General features: G+C 53.7%; 1 protein-coding gene across 1 annotated transcript; it reads right to left on the bottom strand.

The window, feature by feature from the left end:
* Window positions 1-19,668: 19,668 nt before the first annotated feature.
* On the bottom strand, window positions 19,669-20,778 carry LOC138515355 (uncharacterized). The gene has a single exon (XM_069630232.1). It carries the CDS (start codon window positions 20,776-20,778, stop codon window positions 19,669-19,671), a length of 1,110 nt encoding a protein of 369 aa, XP_069486333.1.
* Window positions 20,779-21,036: the final 258 nt, after the last annotated feature.

Genomic DNA, 21,036 nt, shown 5'->3' with positions numbered 1-21,036 from the left:
GTCCTAGCTGGGAAGAGGTTTTTAGTATGCTCTTAGTGGGCCTACTCCCATGGAATTCCCCACTAAATGTTACCGTCTGATTTCTTGGTAAGTTATATTTCTGAGGCTCCATTTCTCTGATTCTCCCCTCACTGGAGTCTCCCTGATCAGAGAAGATGGCTCTAGCACTTGGGAGCCTATACGTAGACGCCCGCCCATCCATTTCTGGGAGGCACTGGCCTATTATCCCCATATTTCCCCTTGGGTTTGTCGAACGGGAAATCCTATTATACCCTCTAGATCGTGTATTATGTTTCCATAGGAAGAGCACTTATTGGGCGGCTTATAACTTCGCTCCCCCAGGACGAATCCTCACCAAACTTTGCAAAAAAAAGTATATGGCCGAGTATTGTTTTCAGGGGATCCTTGAGTACAGCCCTCTTGACTTTGTTGTCTTTTTTTTTCGGGTCATCCTGGTCCACCCATCCTCTGATTCAGAGGCACTGCTACCAGAGGTGGCTGTCTGGTCTTCTAGGCTCTCCCGGATTCTGAGAGCTTGGGAACGGCTGGCAGAATGTGGGGGCCCAGTTCCTTGGGTCCTGTGGCGCTCAGAAGAGTCGTCTGACTCTTCCTTGCTCCCAGGATTGGCTGAGTACCCCACTCCCCCACTGTGCTAGCTGGGAAGAGGTTTTTAGTATGCTCTTAGTGGGCCTACTCCCATGGAATTCCACACTAAATGTTACCGTCTGATTTCTGGGTAAGTTATATTTCTGAGGATCCATTTCTCTGATTCTCCCCTCACTGGAGTCTCCCTGATCAGAGAAGATGGCCCTAGCACTTGGGAACCTATACGTAGATGCCCGCCCATCCATTTCTGGGAGGTGCTGGCCTATTATCCCCATATTTCCCCTTTGGGTTTGTCGAACGGGAAATCCTATTATACCCTCTAGATCGTGTATTATGTTTCCATAGGAAGAGCACCTTTTGGGTGGCTTATAACTTCGCTCCCCCTGTATGAATCCTCACCAAACTGTGCAAAAGAAGTATATGGCCCACTCTGAATTTATTTGCAAAGTTTGGTGCAGGGGGGGGCAAAGTTATAGGGGGGGTCCCAACACTTCTTTTTTTCCCATAGATATAATGGCAAAAAACTTTGCTCATGCCTACAGCCCAAACCGCTGGACGGATTTACACCAAATTTGTGGCAGGAGCAGAGTCTTCGTCCCAAAAGCGTGCTTTTTATATTTGGTGTAAATCCGTCCAGTAGTTTTTTGAAAAATGACAAAAATGTAAGTGAAAAAAATGTGTGATATCTGTGTCCGCTTCGCGGACCCACTTCCCTGTTCGCTCTGCGGACATGACGGGGATTGGGCAAACGGCTTGCGTGAGGTCCGCGGACATCTGACGTGCTTTCCTATTGGCTGCGGTGAAGTGCGCAGTGCGTCGTATTGCGAGAGAGGCCCGCCATCTTTGTTTATCGTTTGCATCAGAGCGCTGCATAGTAAGCTCTGTGTCTTCCTCCCGTTCCCCCTACCCTCGCTAAATGCCCTGTGTCACCCTCCTGTTCCCCCCACCCCCTGCTCAAGCCCTGTGTCTCCCTCCCGATCCCAGCACCCCCCGCTCATGCCCCATGTCTCCCTCCTGTTCCCCCCGCCCCCTGCTCAAGCCCAGTGTCTCCCTCCCGCTGCCCCCGTGCCCCGCTCAAGCCCCTTGTCTCTCTCCTGTACCCTGACCCCCCACTCATGCCCTGTGTCTCCCTCCTTTTCACCCCACCCCCCGCTCAAGCCCTGTGTCTCCTTCCCGTTCCCCCCACCCCCCGCTCATGCCCCGTGTCACCCTCCTTTCGTCCCCCCGCTCATGCCCCATGTCTCCCCTGTGCCCCCCCACCCCCCGCACATGCCCTGTGTGTGCCCTGTGCCCCCATCCCTGCTCATGCCCCGTGTCTCCCTCCCATTCCCCCCCACCCGGCGCTCAAGCCCCGTGTTTCCCCTGATCCACCCACCCCATGCTCATGCACCGTGTCTCCCCTGTTCCACCCCACTGCCTGCTCATGCCCCGTGTCCGCCTCCTTTTCCCCCCACCCTCCGCTCATGCCCCGTGTATCCCCTGTTACACCCCACCCCCCGCTCATGCCCCGTGTCTACCTCTTGTAACCCGCATCCCCCGCTCATGCCCCGTGTCTCCCTTGTGTTCACCCCACCCCCCCGCTCATGTCCCGTGTTTTTTTCCTGTAGCCCCCACCCCCCGCTCATGCCCTGTGTCTCCCTCCTGTTCCCCTCACCCCCTGCTCATGTCTGCCTCTCTCTTGTTCCCCCACCCCTGCTCATACCCCGTGTCTCCCTCCTGTACCCCCCACCCCCCGCTCATGCCCCGTGTCTGCCCTGTTCCCCCACCCCCGCTCATGCCCCGTGTCTCCCTCGTGTTACCCCCCACCCCCGCTCATGCCCCGTGTCTCCCTTGTGTTGCCCCCCACCCCCTGCTCATGCCCCGTGTCTCCCTCCTGTTCCCCCCACTCCCTGCTCATGCTCTGTGTCTCTCTATTCTTCCTCCCACCCCTCGCTCATGCCCCGTGTCTTCCTCCTCTACCCCCCACCCCCCGCTCATGCCCCGTGTCTCCCTCGTGTTACCCCCTGCCCCCCGCTCATGCCCCGTGTCTCCCTCCTGTAACCCACACCCCCTGCTCATGCCCCATGTCTCCCTCGTGTTGCCCCCCACCACCCACTCATGCCCCGTGTCTCCGTCCTGTTCCCCCATCCCTCCGCTCATGCTCCGTGTCTCTCTCTTGTTTCCCCCACCCCCTGCTCATGCCCCATGTCTCCCTCCTGTACTCCCACCCCCTGTTCATGCCCTGTGTCTCCCTCGTGTTACCCCCCACCCCCCGCTCATGCACCTTGTCTCCCTCCTGTAACCCACACCCCCTGCTCATGCCCTGTGTCTCCCTCATGTTGCCCCCCACCACCCGCTCATGCTCCGTGTCTCTCTCTTGTTCCCCCCACCCCATGCTCATGCCCCATGTCTCCCTCCTGTACCCCCACCCCCGCTCATGCCCCGTGTCTCCATCGTGTTATCCCCTACCCCATGCTCATGCCCCATGTCTCCCTCGTGTTCCCCCCGCACATGCCCCGTGTCTCCTTCATGTTCCCCCACCCCCGCTCATGCCCCGTGTCTCCCTCGTGTTGCCCCCCACCCCTTGCTCATGCCCTCTGTCTCCCTCCTGTACCCCATCCCCAGCTCATGCCCCGTGTCTACCTCGTGTTGCCCCCCGCTCATTCCCAGTGTCTACCTCGTGTACCCCCACCTCCTGCTCATGCCCCATGTCTACCTTGTGTACCCCCCACCCCGCTCATGCCCCGTGTCTCTCCAGTTGCCCCCCACCCCCTGCTCTCTCCAGTAGCCCCCCACCCCCTGCTCATGCCCCGTGTCTCCCTCTTGTTCCACCCACCCCCCGCTCATAACCCATGTCTCCCTCCTGTAACCCCCACCCCCTGCTCATGCCCCATGTCTCCCTCCTGTTCTCCCCACCCCTCGCTTATGCCCCATGTCTCTCTCATGTTCCCCCACCCCCGCTCATGCCCAGTGTCTGCCCTGTTCCCCCCACCCCCCGCTCACAGCCCTGTGTCTCCCTCATGTTACCCCCCACCCCCCGCTCATGCCACGTGTCTCCCTTTTGTTACCCCCCACACCTCGCTCATGCACCGTATCTCCCTCCTGTAACCCACACCCCCTGCTCATGCCCTGTGTCTCCCTCATGTTGCCCCACACCACCCGCTCATGCTCTGTGTCTCTCTCTTGTTCCCCCCACCCCATGCTCATGCCCCGTGTCTCCCTCCTGTACCCCCACCCCCCGCTCATGCCCCGTGTCTCCCTCCTGTTCTCCCCAACTCCCGCTCATGCCCCGTGTCTCCATCGTGTTATCCCCTACCCCACGCTCATGCCCCATGTCTCCCTCGTGTTCCCCCCGCCCCCCGCACATGCCCCGTGTCTCCTTCATGTTCCCCCACCCCCGCTCATGCCCCGTGTCTCCCTCGTGTTGCCCCCCACCCCTTGCTCATGCCCTGTGTCTTCCTCCTGTACCCCACCCCCAGCTCATGCCCCGTGTCTACCTCGTGTTGCCCCCCGCTCAATCCCAGTGTCTACCTCGTGTACCCCCACCTCCTGCTCATGCCCCGTGTCTACCTCGTGTACCCCCCACCCCGCTCATGCCCCGTGTCTCTCCAGTTGCCCCCCACCCCCTGCTCTCTCCAGTAGCCCCCCACCCCCTGCTCATGCCCTATGTCTCCCTCTTGTCTCCCCCACCCCCCGCTCATAATCCGTGTCTCCCTCCTGTAACCCCCACCCCCCTGCTCATGCCCCATGTCTCCCTCCTGTTCCCCCCACCCCTCGCTTATGCCCCGTGTCTCTCTCATGTTCCCCCACCCCCGCTCATGCCCAGTGTCTGCCCTGTTCCCCCATCCCCCGCTCACAGCCCTGTGTCTCCCTCATGTTACCCCCCACCCCCCGCTCATGCCACGTGTCTCCCTTTTGTTACCCCCCACACCTCGCTCATGCCCCGTGTCTCCCTCCTGTTTCCCCCACCCCCGCTCATGCGTCATGTCTCCCTCGTGTTACCCCCCAATCCCTGCTCATGCCGCGTGTCTCCTTCCTGTACCCCCCACCCCTGTTCATGCCCCGTGTCTCCCTTGTGTGCCCACCAGCCCCTATCATGCTCCGTGTCTCTCTCTTGTTCCCCCCACCCACCGCTCATGCCCCATATCTCCCTCCTGTACCCCCATGAACCTGCGCATGCCCTGTGTCTCCCTCCTGTACCCCCATCCCCCGCTCATGCCCTGTGTCTCCCTCGTGTTCTCCAGACCCACTGCTCATGCCCCGTGTCTCCCTCGTGGTCCCCCCAACCCAGGCCTCATGCCTCGTGTAACCCCCCACCTCCAGCTAAAGCCCCGTGTTTACCTCATGTACCCCCCACCCCCCACTCATGCCCCGTGCCTCTCCTGCTCTGTGTCTCTCTATTCTTCCTCCCACCTCTCGCTCATGCCCCGTGTCTTCCTCCTGTACCCCCACCCCCCGCTCATGCCCCGTGTCTCCCTCGTGTGCCCCCCACTCCCCGCTCATGCTCCCTGTCTCTCTATTCTTCTTCCCACCCCTCGCTCATGCCCCGTGTCTCCCTCCTGTACCTCCCACCCCCCTGCTCATGCCCCGTGTCTCACTCGTGTTACCCCCCACCCCCCGCTCATGCCCCGTGTCTCCCTCCTGTAACCCACACCCCCTGCGCCCTGTGTCTCCCTCGTGTTGCCCCCCACCAACCGCTCATGCCCTGTGTCTCCGTCCTGTTCCCCCCACCCCCTGCTCATGCCCCGTGTCTCCCTCCTGTTCTCCCCACCCCCCGCTCATGCCCCATGTCTCCCTCATGTTACCCCCTTCCCTACACTCATGCCCCATGTCTCCCTCGTGGTATACCCCACCCCCTGCTCATGCCCTGTGTCTCCCTCCTGTACCCCCCACCCCCCGCTCATGCCCCGTGTCTACCTTGTGTTGCCCCCCGCTCATGCTTTGTGTCAACCTCGTGTACCCCCACCTCCTGCTCATGCCCCGTGTCTATCTCGTGTACCCCCACCCCGCTCATTCCCCGTGTCTCTCCAGTTGTCCCCCACCCCCCACTCTCTCCAGTTGCCCCCCACCCCCTGCTCATGCCCCGTGTCTCACTCTTGTTCCCCCACCCCCCGCTCATGGCCTGTGTTTCCCTCGTGTTACCCCCCACCCCCCACTCATGCCCCGTATCTCCCTCCTGTACCCCCCACCCCAACGCTCATGCCCCGTGTCTACCCTCATGTTGCCTCCTCACCCCCCCGCTCATGCCCCGTGTCTCCCTCCTGTCCCCCCCACCCCCCGCTCATGCCCCATGTCTCTCTCTTGTTCCCCCCACCCCCGCTCATGCCCAGTCTCTGCCCTGTTCCCCCCACCCCCCGCTCACAGCCCTGTGTCTCCCTCATATTACCCCCCACCCCCGCTCATGCCCCATATCTCCCTTGTGTTACCCCCGACACCTCGCTCATGCCCCGTGTCTCCCTCCTGTTTCCACCACCCCCGCTCATGCCCCGTGTCTCCCTCCTGTTCCCCCCACCCCCGCTCATGCCCCTTGTCTCTCTCTTGTTCCCCCCACCCCCGCTCATGCCCAGTGTCTGCCCTGTTCCCCCCACCCCCTGCTCACATCCCTGTGTCTCCCTCATATTACCCCCCACCCCCGCTCATGCCCCGTGTCTCCCTTGTGTTACCCCCCACACCGCGCTCATGCCCCGTGTTTCCCTCCTGTTTCCCCCACCCCCGCTCATGCCCCGTGTCTCCCTCGTGTTACCCCCACTCCCGCTCATGCCCCATGTCTCCTTCCTCTACCCCCCACCCCCATTCATGCCCCGTGTCTCCCTTGTGTGCCTCCCACCCCCCGCTCATGCTCCGTGTCTCTCTCTTGCTCCCCCACCCCCTGCTCATGCCCCGTGTCTCCCTCCTGTTCCCCGCCCCCCGCTCATGCCCCGTATCTCCCTCGTGTTACCCCAGCCCCCGCTCATGCCCGTGTCTCCCTCCTGTACCCCCCACCCCGGCTCATGCCCGTGTCTCCCTCGTGTTGCAGGCGGTCCGGTTTGGGAAGAAAAATATTTATTTTACCACCCCGGGTTCCCACTTTGAGAACCTAGAATGCTAGTGGTTTTCATCCATTGAAAAGGACGTTATGGTTACGTTGCACTAATAAAAACCTATGGAATTCAGTAAAAAGAAATGTGTTAAAGGGACGTTATGGTTAAGTTGCACTATGAAAAAACTATGAAATTCAATTTAAAAACTTTGTTAAAAGAACGTTATGGTTAAGTTGCACTGCTCTCCAATTTTCTGAATATATGCCAAGCTTTGAGCCGATTTCTAATCTTTTTGGACTATAGGAATTCCATTTTCTAAGTGTGAATTTGTATAGTGTTTCAGATTGTTTCCTTCCAGTGTGGAATACCACCTTACACTGGAAGGAAGGTTGATTTTCAGAAAAAGAGAGGCCTCCCCATCAACGGTTTGTTGTCCTACTGCAATTACTGTCACGTCTGGGATTTGATTGTTCTGGAAGCGAAATTCTATTTGGTCAGGTTTTTGTTCAACAATGTGGCATGTGTCGTTTAAACTAGCATGGTTGACACTATGTTTCAATTTTATTGGTCTGCTAGTCTGGGTCCAGAGGACCTTGTTTACACAATCTACAAACAAGGTGTGCCCTCTGGAGTCAGAACTATGACCGGGTGCTTCACCTTGTGTCACCCAATTTTAATGTCCAAATCCGCAGTCCCCTTGTCAAAGTTCTGAAGTTGTACAGGAAGAGGGATGAGAGGAATTTGGTAATTCTCCCCACTTCCTGAATTCAGTTGATCAGATGGCCTTTTTGACAGAAGGGTGGCTTGGGATCCAGTGTCCACCAGTGCCAAAATTGTACACTGCCCCTGTATTTGGACCAGGGCATAAATTCTTCCCTCTTTTTCCTCAAGGGGGCAACGATAATGCACATTTTTGGCCAACTGGTCCGTTAATTTCCTTGTTTTGGATTCTGACAGAGAGGTGTTTTGGGCAGGATTCTGTTTGGGCTCTTGAGAATCTGTAAGAAAAAGGTGACAGCTAGATATGGGGGAAGTTTTGGGTTCCCCTGGTTCTGATTCTGGGCTGCCCCCCCTTTTTGGAGGCAGGCACCAGGATGGGTTTGAACCAGGGGATTTTCGTGCTGGTCATTCTGGGTACTGATGATGGGCGGTTCTAACTCGATCCCCACATCTACCCAGTCTGGATTTGGATCTTTGGGACCCATTTTTCTTTGGGAGGAGTTTCTCCATCCCTGAAGGAGAAGATCCTTTTCCCAGAATCCTCTGAGGACCCCTCTCCTTCAAACTGGAAGATTTGCACCTCCTCCGCAAAATGGGCCTTTTTAGGTTCTTTATTTCTCCTACCCTCCCTCTGCTCCATGGGTTGCAGATTTTCGGGGGCAGGAGATTTTGGTTCCTGTCCCTGGGTTTTTAGGGGCTTTTCACAAGTGGGGAAGGAAGCTTCCTCCAAGGCTTTACACCCCCCTTGCCCTTGTGCCTCCTCCCTGGAAACTGGTGGATTGTCGGGGTTCTTCCCCCGTCATTGTTCTGGAGCACCAGACCCTGGATTCGAGGAGTTCTGAGCTGCCATGCTCATCTGAGGATTCTGTTGAGCCCTCAGCATGCGACCCAGATCCTGTGCCATGTTCTGGACCTGGCGTTCTAGTTGGGTCACCCGTTCTGGCTGGTATGGGGTCCTCAGGTCTCCCGTGGGTTGATCCCGGGAAGGGTAACTATCCCTTCTCACAAACTGCCCCTGGTTAGGTTAGTTTGGGTACCCCTCCTCCCTTGGCCTCCCCTCTCCCGGGTTGGGCTGTCTGGGATCAGGAAAGTGGGGAAAGAAGGATGGGTTGTTTTGGGGGTTGAAATTTGGCGGGTACCTGGGAAAGATATTTTGTCCGGCATTTGGGGGATTACTGCCCTCCTGGGGGAAATGAGGAGAGGAGTACCCTGGGTTTCCTGCTGTCTGGTTGCACCCCCCCCCTTGGGCTGGAGGAGTCCACACATAACCCAGGATGGGTCTATTTCCCTTGTAGCATGGGCTGATCTAGTCAGGGGAGTTAGGGGTCCCATTGGTGGGGTTACCACTCTGGCTCCCTGTTTGGGATAGGCCCGAGGGCCTTCTGAGTTTGGGGTTGTTTGGATTCTGTACGGGAAGGTTTTTAGGATCCCCCATCTCCAGATCTTAAATGGGGGCAACCTTCACCTGCGCCACCTTACCAGCAGCAGGGATGTTGGTTGTTTTGGGTTTTTGCTATTATTTTTATTTTTCAACGGCTTCTGCACCTCATAGATGCGCGTGGCTTGTTCAATGACCCTCTCTAGTGATTTTTTCTTGTGATAGTCCCTCACTTGCTGGGTCATAATATACTTAGGGAGAGCATGAAAGAAGGTGTTCACAAATTCTTTACTGTCAGTGCCCAAGCGGTCTGCGCGAAGGTGCATTTTAATTCCTGAACAAATTCTTGTGGGGCCTGGTCTTCCCCACATTGTAAGTTGTAGGCTGCCTTGCGAGCCTCTTGAGGATTCCTATGAAAGGAAAAATGTTTCAGGATGGCCGCCCTATAGGTGGAGCATCTGGAGTGGTTTTGATCCTCCAGCCCTGCAAAGAAGCTGGAGTACTCAGGAGAAAATGTCCACTTTACAAACTGAATACAGCTTTGGCTGTCCTTCAGATGGAAAGTTTCCATCATCTGTTCAAATAACTTAAGGTGCTCCCAAACCAAATATTTAGCATTCTTGTGGTAGGGCGTGATGACACTCCTAATAGCTTTTATTTGTTTCAGGGGATCCTTGAGTACAGCCCTCTTGACTTTGTTGTCTTTTTTTTTCGGGTCACCCTGGTCCACCCATCTTCTGACTCAGAGGCACTGCTACCAGAGGTGGCTGTCTGGTCTTCTAGGCTCTCCCGGATTCTGAGAGCTTGGGAACGGCTGGCAGAATGTGTGGGCCTAGTTCCTTGGGTCCTGTGGCGCTCAAAAGAGTCGTCTGACTCTTCCTTGCTCCCAGGATTGGCTGAGTACCCCCATTTCCACTGTCCTAGCTGGGAACAGGTTTTTAGTATGCTCTTAGTGGGCCTACTCTCATGGAATTCCCCACTAAATGTTAGCGTCTGATTTCTGGGTAAGTTATATTTCTGAGGATCCATTTCTCTGATTCTCCCCTCACTGGAGTCTCCCTGATCAGAGAAGATGGCTCTAGCACTTGGGAACCTATACGTAGATGCCCGCCCATCCATTTCTGGGAGGTGCTGGCCTATTATCCCCATATTTCCCCTTGGGTTTGTCGAACGGGAAATCCTATTATACTCTCTAGATCGTGGATTATGTTTCCATAGGAAGAGCACTTATTGGGCGGCTTATAACTTCGCTCCCGCTGGACGAATCCTCACCAAACTTTGCAAAAAAAGTATATGGCCGAATCTGAATTATTTTGAAAAGTTTGGTGAGGTTTGGTCCAGGGGGGGCAAAGTGATAGGGGGGGTCCCAAAACTTCTTTTTTTCCCTTAGACATAAAGGGAAAAAACTTTGCTCACGCCTACAGCCCAAACCGCTGGACGGATTGACACCAAATTTGTGGCTGGAGCGGCAGCTTGGTCCCAAAAGCTTCGCGGACACACTTGCCTGTTCGCTCCGCGGACAGGACAGGGATTGGGCAAGCGGCTTGCGTGATGTCCACGGACATCTGACATGCTTTCCTATTGGCTGCGGTGAAGTGTGCAGTGCGTTGTATTGTGAGAGACGCCCGTCATCTTTGTTTATTGTTTGCATCAGAGCGGTGCATAGTAAGCTCTGTGTCTTCCTCCCGTTCCCCCCACCCCCGCTCATGCCCCGTGTCACCCTCCTGTTCCCCCCACCCCCCGCTCAAGCCCTGTCTCTCCCTCCTGCTCCTCCACCCCCATCTCATGCCCCATGTCTCCCTCCTGTTCCCCCCACCCCCCGCTCAAGCCCTGTGGCTCCCTCCTGTTCCTCCCACGCCCCACTCAAGCCCCGTGTCTCCTTCCCGCTCCCCCTAACCCCCGCTCAAGCCCCTTGTCTCTCTCCCGTTCCCCCCCACCCTTGCTCATGGCCTGTGTCTCCCCTGTTCCCCCCACCCCCCGCTCATGCTGCTTGTCTCCCTCCTGTTTCCCCCACCCCCGCTCATGCCTCGTGTCTCCCTCCCGTTCCCCCCTGCCCCCGCTCATGCCCTGTGTCTCCCTCCTGTACCCCACAACCCCCGCTCATGCCCAGTGTCTCCCCTGTTCCCCTCCACGCCCCGCTCATGCCCCGTGTCTCCCTCCTTTTCCCCCACCCCCCGCTCATGCCCCGTGTCTCCTTCCCGTTCCCCCCACCCCCTGCTAATGCCCCGGGTCACCCTCCTTTCTCCCCCCACCCCCGCTCATTACCCGTGTCTCCCCTGTGCCCCCCGCTCATGCCCTGTGTGTGCCCTGTTCCCCCACCCTCGCTCATGCCCCGTGTCTCCCTCCCATTCCCCCCCACCCCCAGCTCATGCCCCGTGTTTCCCCTTTTCCCCCCACCCCCCGCTCATGCCCTGTGTCTCCCCTGTTCCACCCCACCCCCCGCTCATGCCCCGTGTCCCCCCTGTTCCCCCACCCCCGCTCATGCCGCGTGTCTCCCTTGTGTTACCCCCACCCCCTACTTATGCCCCGTGTCCCCCTCGTGTTACCCCCACCCCCGCTCATGCCCCGTGTCTCCCTCGTGTTCCCCCCACCCCCCGCTCATGCCCCATGTCTCCCTCGTGTTCCACCCAACCCTGCACTCATGCCCCTTGTCTCCCTCGTGTTCCCCCCACCCCCCGCTCATGCCCCGTGTCTCCCTCAAGGTCCCACCCGCTCATGCCCTGTGTCTCGCTCGTGTTACCCCCACCCCCTGCTCATGCCCTGTGTCTACCTCCTGTACCCCCCACCCCCTTCTTATGCCCCGTGTCTACCTTGGTTTGCCCCCCGCCCCCTGCTCATGCCCCGTGTCTCCCTCGTGTACCCCCTCACCTCCCGCTCATGACCCGTGTCTCCCTCATGTTACCCCCACACCCCGCTCATGCCCCATGTCTCCCTCCTATAACCCCCACCCCCCGTTCATGGCCCGTGTCTCCCTCATGTGCCCCCCACCCCCGGCTCATGCTCCGTGTGTCTCTCTTGTTCCCCCCACCCCCTGCTCATGCCCCTTGTCTCCCTCATGTACCCCCCACCCCCTGCTCATGCCCTATGTCTCCCTCCTGTTCCACCACCCCCCGCTCATGCCCCGTGTCTCCCTCCTGTACCCCCCACTCCCTGCTCATGCCCCGTGTCTCCCTTGTGTTGCCCCCCCGCTCATGCCCCCTGTCTCCCTCCTGTTCCCCACACCCCCCGCTCATGCTCTGTGTCTCTCCCTTGTTCCCCCCACCCCCCGCTCATGCCCATGTCTCCCCCTCCTGTACCCCCACCCCCCACTCATGCCCTGTGTCTCCCTCCTGTTCCCCCACCCCCTACTCAGCCCCATGTCTCCCTCATGTTCCCCAACCCCCCGCTCATGCCCCGTGTCTCCCTCGTGTTCCACCCCACACCCCGCTTATGCCCCGTGTCCCCCTCCTTTTCCCACCCACCGCTCATGCCCCGTATCTCCCCTGTTCCCCCCCCACACCCTGCTCATGCTGCGTGTCTCCCTTGTGTTACCCCCACCCCCTGCTCATGCCCCGTGTCTCCCTCGTGTTACCCCCCACCCCCTGCTCATGCCCCGTGCCTCCCCTGTGTTCCTCCCATCCCCCGCTCATGCCCCATGTCTTCATCGTGTTCCCCCAACCCACGCTCATGCCCCGTGTCTACCTCTTGTAACCCCCACATCCCACTCATGCCCTGTGTCTACCTCGTGTTACCCCCACACCACCCACTCATGCCCTGTGTCTCTCCTATTGCCCCCCACCCCCGCTCATGCCCCGTGTCTCCCTCATGTTTACCCCCACCCCCGCTCATGCCCTGTGTCTCCCTCCTGTTCCACCCACCCCTGCTCATGCCCCGTGTCTCTCTCTTGTACCCCCCACCCCCGCTCATGCCCCGTGTCTCCCTCCCTGTACCCCCTACCCGCCGCTCATGCCCCATGTCTGCCCTGTTCCCCCCAGCCCCCACTCATGCCCTGTGTCTCCCTTGTGTTACCCCCCACACCCTGCTCATGCCCCGTGTCTCCCTTGTGTTACCCCCCACCCCCCGCTCATGCCCCGTGTCTCCCTCCTGTTCCTTCCACCCCCCGCTCATGCCCCGTGTCTGCCTTGTGTTACCCCCAGCCTCCGCTCATGGCCCGTGTCTCCCTCCTGTACCCCCGCCCCCGCTCATGCCCCGTGTCTCCCTCGTGTGCCCCCCACTCCCTGCTCATGCTCCATGTCTCTCTACTCTTCCTCCCACTCCTCGCCCATGCCACGTGTCTCCCTCCTGTACCCCTCATCCACCCCTCATGCCTTGTGTCTCCCTCCTGTTCCCCCACCCCCGCTCATGCCCCGTGTCTCCCTCCTGTACCCCCACCCCCTCTCATGCCCCGTGTCTCCCTCCTGTTCCCCCCATCCCCCGCTCATGCTCCGTGTCTCTCTCTTGTTCCACCCACCCCTGCTCATGCCCCATGTCTCCCTCCCTGTACCCCCTACCCGCCGCTCATGCCCCATGTCTGCCCTGTTCCCCCCACCCTCCTCTCATGCCCTGTGTCTCCCTCGTGTTACCCCCCACACCCCGCTCATGCCCTGTGTCTCCCTTGTGTTACCCCCCACCCCCGCTCATGCCCCGTGTCTCCCTCCTGTTCCCCCCACCCCCCGCTCATGCCCCGTGTCTGCCTTGTGTTACCCACACCCTCCGCTCATGGCCCGTGTCTCCCTCCTGTACCCCCACCCCCCGCTCATGCCCCGTGTCTCCCTCGTGTGCCCCCCACTCCCTGCTCATGCTCCATGTCTCTCTATTCTTCTTCCCACCCCTCGCTCATGCCACGTGTCTCCCTCCTGTACCCCCATCCCCGCTCATGCCCTGTGTCTCCCTCCTGTTCCCCCACCCCGCTCATGCCCCGTGTCTCCCTCGTGTTACCCCCCACCCCCTGTTTGTGCCCCGTGTCTCCCTCCTGTACCCCCCACCCCCTGCTCATGCCCCGTGTCTCCCTCGTGTTGCCCCCACCCCCCTCTCATTCCCCGTGTATCCCTCCTGTTCCCCCCACCCCCCACTCATGCTCCGTGTCTCTCTCTTGTTCCACCCACCCCCCGCTCATGACCTGTGTTTCCCTCCTGTACCCCCACCCCCCGCTCATGCCGTGTCTCCCTCCTGCTCCCCCCACCCCACGCTTATGCCCCATGTCTCCCTTGTGTTCCCCCACCCCCCGCTCATGCCCCGTGTCTCCCTCAAGGTCCCTCCCCGCTCATGCCCCGTGTCTCCCTCGTGTTACCCCCAACCCCTGCTCATGCCCCGTGTCTCCCTCCTGTACCCCCAACCCCCGCTCATGCCCTGTGTCTACCTCGGGTTGTCCCCCGCTCATGTCCCGTGTCTCCCTTGTGTACCCCCTCACCTCCTGCTCATGCCCTGTGTCTACCTAGTGTTCCCCCTCCCCCTGCTCATGCCCCGTGTCTCCCTCCTGTACCCCCCACCCCCCGCTCATGCCCCGTGTCTACCTGTCTACCTCGTGTTGCCCCCGACCCCCGCTCATGCCCCGTGTCTCCCTCCTGTTCCCCCACCGCCCGTTCATGCCCCGTGTCTCCCTCGTGTGCCCCCCACCCCCTGCTCATGCTCCGTGTCTCCCTCCTGTTCCCCCCACCCCCTGCTCATGCCCCATGTCTCCCTCCTGTACCCCCACCTGCAGCTCATGCCCTGTGTCTCCCTCCTGTTCCCCCACCCCCCACTCATGCCCCATGTCTCCCTCGTGTTTCCCCAACCCCCGCTTATGCCCCATGTCTCCCTCGTGTTACCCCCCGCCCTCTGCTCATGCCCTGTGTCTCTCTCCTGTACCCCCCACCCCCTGCTCATGCCCCGTGTCTACCTCGTGTTGCCCCTCGCCCCCCCGCTCATGCCCCTTGTCTCTCCCCTGTTCCCCCCACCCCCACTCATGCCCAATGTCTTTCCCCTGTTCCCCCAACCCCGCTCATGCCCCGTGTCTCCCCTGTTCCCCCCACCCCATGCCCCGTGTCTCCCTCATGTTCCCACCACCCCCGGTCATGCTCCATGTCTCTCTGCTATTGCCCCCCACCCCCGGTCATGCCCCGTGTCTCTCCCCTGTTCCCCCCAAGCCCCGCTCATGCTCTGTGACTCCCCTGTTCCCCCCACCCCCCGCTCATGCCCCGTGTCTCTCCCCCTGCCTGTTCCCCCCAGCCCTCGCTCATGCCCCGTGTCTCCCCTGTTCCCCCCCACCCCCCGCTCATGCCCCGTGTCTCTCTTCTGGCTCCCCCACCCCCCGCCGATGCCCTGTTGTGTTCTCTTTATACACCCCGCCTTCCCTTTCCATGTTGTCCATCTTGGTAAAAGATTTTCCTTTGGGAAGAAAAATCTTTCTTTTACCAACCCGGGTTCCCACTTTGAGAACCTAGGATGCTAGTGGTCTTCATCCATTGAAAAGGACGTTATGGTTACATTGCACTTATAAAAACCTATGAAATTCAATTAAAAAACTTTGTTAAAGGAACGTTATGGTTAAGTTGCACTAATACAAACTTTTGCTTATAAACACATTTTTCCCTCATCCACATACACAAGCCAAACCTATTGTTTTGTTTCTTTCTTAGTTCTGCATCAGATTTGATCCTGGTTTGGCTGTGTGTTAACCAAATTTTGTCCATTATGTTTTTGCACCATTTCAAGTTTCTTTAGCATTGATTCAAGAAAAATCCCTAAGGCTTTAGTAGTTTTCCTATTTGGATTGTCGTATAGGGCTGACCACCATAGGTCAGAATCTAGATCGCATGCTGGAGACAGTATTGGTTGTAATAGGCATCCCCTTTTGGTTGTGAGCTCTTGGCAAAACATGATTAGGTGTCGAGTCGTTTCATCTTCTTGTTTGCATAATCTACAAAGCTTTTCTTTTGCCTGGCCGTATCTGACCAGGTTTGTCCTTGTTCTTCGGATGTCCAAACGGAAGCGCATTATTAGGTCTCTGTGCTTCTGATTGGCGCTTTTTTGTAGATATCCTGGCAGTGTCTGTGGGCATCTAGTTATCTTTTTGGACAAGGTATGATGACTCGAATTCACTCTCGCACGTTCTGTTTCTTCCCAATCAATTGATAGCAGGAGAAACTTTACTCTCTTCGGATGTTGACATAGGGCACTCATTAATACGTTCATGTTTTGCAATAGTTCCTTGCATTTTAGTTTCCATTCGTCCAAAGGCCAAAAGGGAATTCCTCCTCCTTCCTTCTTTAGTATTTGATACTGTTTTGGACAATCTTCTATTGAGATTTTTCTATAGGTGGCAAATGTTTTCCAGACTGTTCGAGCTTGCATAGAATATAATCCCAGCTCGTGCCGTATAATGCTTATTGGTACACATATAGGGATTTTCAGCAATTTACGCCCGAATCTGGCTTCAAGTTTGTCCCACGTTTCCCACGGGATTCTCAATGCCGTTTCTCCCGCGTATGTTACGGTAGGGATTACTTTAGCGTTGTAAAATTCTACAATCGGGATAATGGAAAATTTGCAGAACTTTCTTTTTAATATTAATGCCTGTGATGTTATTTGATCTATTTTTCTCTGTAGATGATCAATCCAGGGTTGCTCACTCCAATTCAGACTCACGATTGCTCCTAGGTATTTTGTGTCTTTCACTATTTGCATTGCTTCATTCTCTATGTGCCATTTGAAAACTTTCTTCGAAGTAGGACCTGGTTTTGCTATTATCATTATGACTGATTTTTCTAGATTCATTTTTTGTTTGATTTCTTTCAAATGCATGTTTAAGGCTTCCAGTTTCCTCTGTAGCCCAATTGGGGTTTTGTCCACCACTATGAGATCATCTGCATATAGTAGATGACACATTTTTGTTTCTCCTACTTTAGGTTAACAAGCTCTAGGTGGTGCCATACAGTCTTTAACGTCCAGTATATAAAAGTTGTAGAGTATGGTCGCTAGTGGGCATCCTTGTTTGAGCCCACACTTTGTTACGATTGCCTTTGTTAGATTTCCCTTTCGATCCAATCTAACACGCATAGATGTGTTTGTGTGGAGGATTTTGTTGGTTTCTATCAGGTCTCTCGGGCAGCCTTTGTCTGTCATTTTGGCCCATAGAGTTTGTCGATCCACATTGTCAAAAGCAGCCGCCATATCTATGGAAGCAATAAAGAGTTTTTGTTTTTTTTGGATGGTCTTTGCTTTTAGTAAATTTAGAATGAGGAGATTTAGACTACAGTCTACGTTTTCTACGAAGCCTGCTTGTCTATGATCGAAATTATCAGAGGTTTGAATCCATTCCTTTAATCTTTTTAGTAATATACCGGCAAAGAGTTTGCCTATGACGTCCAAAAGAGATATTGGATGATAATTCTCTGGACATGCTCTGTCTCCTTTTTTGTGTATCGGAATAGTGATTGACGTTGTCCAAGATTCTGGAATCTGCATTGATTGTATTATTCTTGTGAAGAGTACAAAGCCCATGTTTGCCCATACCATCGGTTCTTGCTTTAGTATTTCATTTGTCAGGCCATCTGGCCCTGGGGCTCTGGATCTGCTTGCTTTGATGATCAATGCTAGGATTTCGCTTTGCGTAAATTTGATATCCCAGCCATTTTCCTTGTTGGTTACTTGGGGGGATAAATCATTTGTAAGCTCACAGTTGTACTTTGCTTCAAAGTATTGTTCCCATTTGCTTTCATGTATGGGATTAAGTTGTTCTTCACCTTGTCGATTTCCTTTTTGATTTAGCAAGGACCATAGGTATTTTGCATTTTTGTTTCGTGTTGCCATAAGCATCTGTTCAGAGTCCTTTTGAAACAGTATCGCCCTATGGGATTTGACCCAATTTCGATGCCCTTTTTTCAGGGCCTTGCTCTTTATTGCCATATCTTCACAAGCAATATCCTATTTTTTCAGGGCTCTTAATTCTCGTGCTAGCTGTCTTTTTTTTCCCGCTACTTCGGCATTAAAATGGTGCACCCTGTTTTTTGTGTTTCTTCTTTTAGTTGCGGTGGCCACTCTGAAGATGGTAAGACAAGTTTCATACTCAACGTCTTTTCCTGTTGTAGATTCCCATTTATTTATCGATTTGGTTAGCAAAGGAATCACTTTCATTGTTATTCTCAGTATATTTCGACCCTCTTTTATATCAACTTCAGTTGGCCAAATATTCTTTTTTTCCGTGTCAATTTCATTAGCGATATTTGTCTCTAAGCAAGTGAGTATTAGAATTTTATGATCACTACTTTTTATTGATAGAATATTTAGAGACATTATAGTGCCAAAAGTTTCTCGATCTACAAAAAAGTAGTCCAGAGTTGCATTTGAATTGTACGATGCCCATGTGGATTGTCCTACTAAATCTCCTTGAACATTACCATTCACTTGTAAAATGTCACGGTTCTCCATTTCTATTTGCCATTTTCTTGTTCTCGATTGTTTTTGTCGATTATCACTCGTCCTGTTTGCCTGGTTGTTTTTGTCACAGGTGAGGTTAAGGTCACCACACAGAATTAGTCCCGGGTTGGCGTATTCTGATCTCAGTTGATCTAGATAGTTGGTAAGCGTGTCCAGAAAAGTTTGTCCATCTTTGGCCTTGACATTCCAATACATGTTAAAGATAATCAGAGTTTTTGTTTTCTCTCTTTCATTTGGGTTGCCATTTCTTTCTGTTTCTTTTTGCAGGATTATTATTTGTATCTGAGAGGATGGCTGAATCGTACGGATTACTTTTCCATTGTACGTGTTCTTTATAATGGTTAAGAGGCCTGCAGAAGGTCTGCCTTTTTTTCCTTTGAGAGGTTTGTTCAGGTAGCAGGTCGCTCGATGTAAGTATGTTTTTTCTTGTAGCCAACGCTCTTGGCTACGACTAATGTCTGCGGTCAAGATTTCGTTGTTAATTTTTTCAACCAAATGATGAAAACCTCTTGTGTTCCAGGAGGCGAATTTTATTTTTCTTCGGGAATCCTGGACTTCGATCTATTTTTTTGTTTCTTTTGTTTTTGTAACCAGTGTTTCTGCTAGCCATCCCCATGAGCTTTCTGTATCAATTTTTGTTTCAATGGCATGCTCAATGTTCGATTCGGAGGCCAGATTCAATTTCTCATTTCCTTTGATTCTCATCCGAAGAGCATTTGGGCCCCGTAGAACTGTTGGAGAGAACAATATTGGTCTATAATCCACTTCACCGTCACTGTGGTCTCCGTGGGCCTGTTTTGGCTCTTCTGAGTTTTTTTTCTTTAGTATGTTCTTTTTTTGATCTTTTTCACTCTGTTGTTGATTTTCTGTTTTGACATCAAAGGCCAGTACTCGAAGGTCGTCTGCTGCTTGCCATATTGAGTTCATGACCGCCTTTGATTTTAAATGTATGCATATTCTGTCCGAATGTTCTTCATTCAGGAATTCTACAATTTTTATATCTTTCGGTTCAATGACTCTCAGTTGTGGGACGTTATGCAGAAGTTTCATTAGATTTGATCTATTTAAGATCAAGCCATCCTTTGCTCTTAGGACTCTCTATTCTTAGTTTGTATAAATGGGTTTGGTTGTTGAAGGGCTCTAGTTTGTTCTTATCGCTCCTTCTATCTTTTGTCTCATCGTGATCGTAGGAGCTTTTCGGTCCTGAGCTCTTATTTTCATTTGTGCTCTTTCTTACTCGTCCTTTGCTAGATTGTTCAATCATGGCGCTAAGCAAATGTTGTTGCTTTTTTCCTGATCCTTTTTCTTTTCAAATTGCATTCATTTTTCATGCAGAGTTTGAAAGGGCAAGGCCGGATCTTTTAGATTTACCGGCAATTTGTTTTCTTTGTTTCCAGGCACTTCACTGTCCTCCATTGACTCTTGCGAGCTTTCATTCTCGTATACTGATAGGAGTAGTAAGGATTCTTGCCTATTTGACTCATTTAAGGAACTTTCTAAAGTACTCTCTAGTTCCACATCTTTGATATATTCTCGATCTTGGTTTTTTGTTTGTGGTGGATCTTCCCTTTATTTCATTATTTGCACTTGTTGAGTAGGATTCGGTGTCTCTTGTCCTATAGGCTTTAGATTTCTGATGAATTGCTGTGTTCCTTCGTAAGTCAATTGTTTTTGGTTTGGCATATTTTTAGACTTTTTGTCTGATTTTTCTATGACTTCTTTCTGTCTTTTGTATTCTTTTCCTGACTCATCCTTTGATTTGTTGGCCTTGTCTGGTCGTTTTAATTCTTTTATGTTTTCGATCGAGAATAATGGATAGATACCATTATGCTGGTTTTGGCCATCATTATGTTGTGAGGTCTGTACCATTTGGCCATTGTTCACGGCAGCTTCCAAGTTTTTTTCAGTTCTTCGATTGCCTATTGGCAAATTTCGACTATCCATTTGATCTATCACACAAGAGCTTGCTGTTTCGGTTTTTCTACTCCGCAAGTCCGTCACATTTACCCTTTTTTGCTCCTCACTCGACCTTAGGGTTGTGTCCAATTTTTCTGTTCGGGTACATTTGTTCTCAGATTGGATGTGATTTTTTTGGCTCTCTGATTTAAGTAGCTTGATGGTGTCACTGAAACAGTGCAAAAAGGATCTCTTATCTTGCCGTGCTTCTTCAATTAGGTCATTTAAGGTCTTGATTATGTCTTTTTCTGACTCTTTTTCTTGTATCTTTCTTTCTTTATCTGCCTCAAGCTGTTTTTCTACCTTTGTTAATTTGGTTTCGATTTGAGCCAGTACAAATGCTTGATCCTTACAATTTTCATGTAGTGCCTCGTATAGCTTTAAATATGGTGCAAGAGCTATCGTCATCATTGACCCTACAGCTGCTTGCATGTTTGCGCAGATGTCTATTGATGGCCATGGGTTTTGTGACGGAACTTGTTCTCTTCCAAGATCCTTTTCTTTCGCTTCCAAACTATTGGGGTTTAGCACAATGTGTTCTCCGTCATCCTGCTGTGTGGCTGAAATCGTGCTTCTACTTATTTCTTGGGGTACGTCTTCATTGATCATTTGTGATGGAAGAAAGACATCGCTTTGCAGTTCTGTAGTGATTTTTTTATTCACTACCTCTTCTGCACTCGTGGCACTATTTTTTTCATTTTTTTTTCTTTTTTCCTGGTCCATAAACGCAGTAGATTTATTTCCTTCCACCTCTCCGTGTTGCCTTTTTGTTCGTACTGTCTGCGGAGTTGAGGAGTTTATAGGTTCATTTATAGATGTCCTTTGAACTTCCTCCAATTTATCAGCTTGTTTCTGCTGTTTAAAAGCTGCATTTTTTGTGGTCGTGTTTTTAATTCCTTCGGTCTGTATAATTATTTTGTCATTAACTATATTTTTCCATTTCGGGCTGTTCGTCCTGAGACATTATTTGCTCACATTGGC

The sequence above is a fragment of the Ambystoma mexicanum genome, chromosome 6q (assembly GCF_040938575.1).
Source record: "Ambystoma mexicanum isolate Mex_15411 chromosome 6q, UKY_AmexF1_1, whole genome shotgun sequence".
Classification (NCBI taxonomy): Eukaryota; Metazoa; Chordata; class Amphibia; order Caudata; family Ambystomatidae; genus Ambystoma; species Ambystoma mexicanum.
The sequence above is the reverse complement of the archived record's forward strand: the minus strand, read 5'-3'. Positions and strand labels throughout refer to the sequence as shown.